Here is a 1,063-nt window from a genome sequence, read left to right as displayed (position 1 = left end):
AGAAATTAACGTCAAGACACTGGTGACCTGTTGGGATTTTAGCATGCAGAGTGTGGGGCTCTGCACAGATAAGAAGTTTGCATAAAGATTGCACAGCCTTCCTCTACAGGCTGCTAGAAAGGGACTCTTGGAGGAAGTCTAAGGAAGTGCCACCAGAGATTAATCACCAGACGTTACAGACACAACTGACATGAGATCTCAAGAGAGAAACCCAGGTTTCACAGAGGCTCTTCCGTACTCACTCTGATACATGGAGCAACCCTGCTCTCCTCTCGGCCTTGTTTTCTCACCTAGAAAATGAAGCAGTAGGCTGGACGACCTCGAACACTCCTTCCAACAGCCACTACAAGCCATCGAGGGTGTGATTTGCCAATGCCAGGCAGTCAGCATGCAGAATCTTATCTCCCCTCATCCTCAGACAAACTCCATGAGGCAACATGACTCCTTCACTCTTCAGCTCTGAAATTCTTTTATCTGACTTGTAGATGAAGGCAGAACTTGGACTAGAACTTGGGTCTCCTAGCTCCAGACTACGTATTCTTTCCTCTATATTTGTGGTCTCTAAAATTAGAGAAAAAAGTGTTTTTCAGCACATACTTTCTAAATATTCACATATTTTACTTCTAAATGATACCTAAACACATACACAAGTTGCTTGTGCAGTGGATGTGTATACCTGCAGGACCATTCCACATATGCTCTATATAAATACACGTATTTACACGCAATATCCCGTGTACACTACGCAGACACACATTTGAAAGTCATGAGCTGAAATTTTAATAATGGGTTATTTTTGATATCATAACATTGTACTCTTACTAAAAGCAATTATCGCTAATATTTTAGGAAGCATAATTTCATTATTCTTGAAAATTTTGGTTAAACACTTCATGATTTAGGAATTCATTTAATTTTAGCTGTGTGTCTAAAATCAGCTGATTTCCCTGTGTGGGTTTAGTGGCTATTATAACCCAGGTGGGGACAGTCTTTGGTTGCACCCCAAATCTTCCATTTTCTGTCCCATCTGGTACACCAGTGTTTACAGAAATTCAGCTACTAA

At 40.8% G+C, this 1,063-nt stretch overlaps 1 protein-coding gene across 1 annotated transcript in view; it reads right to left on the bottom strand.

Moving 5' to 3' along the window:
* Positions 1–320: 320 nt before the first annotated feature.
* The window catches only part of SFMBT2 (Scm like with four mbt domains 2), a 214,229-nt gene continuing 213,486 nt past the window's right edge, over positions 321–1,063 (bottom strand). Inside the window, exon 22 of the mRNA XM_023511391.1 lies at positions 321–561. Within this exon, the coding sequence (XP_023367159.1) occupies positions 531–561 (31 nt within the window). The 3' untranslated portion in view covers positions 321–530. The remainder of the gene's footprint in view (positions 562–1,063) is intronic.

The sequence above is a fragment of the Otolemur garnettii genome, unplaced genomic scaffold (genome assembly GCF_000181295.1).
Source record: "Otolemur garnettii isolate 467f Iridium unplaced genomic scaffold, OtoGar3 scaffold00019, whole genome shotgun sequence".
Lineage (NCBI taxonomy): Eukaryota > Metazoa > Chordata > Mammalia > Primates > Galagidae > Otolemur > Otolemur garnettii.
Note: the sequence above shows the minus strand (reverse complement) of the source record. Positions and strands in the feature narration are given on the sequence as shown.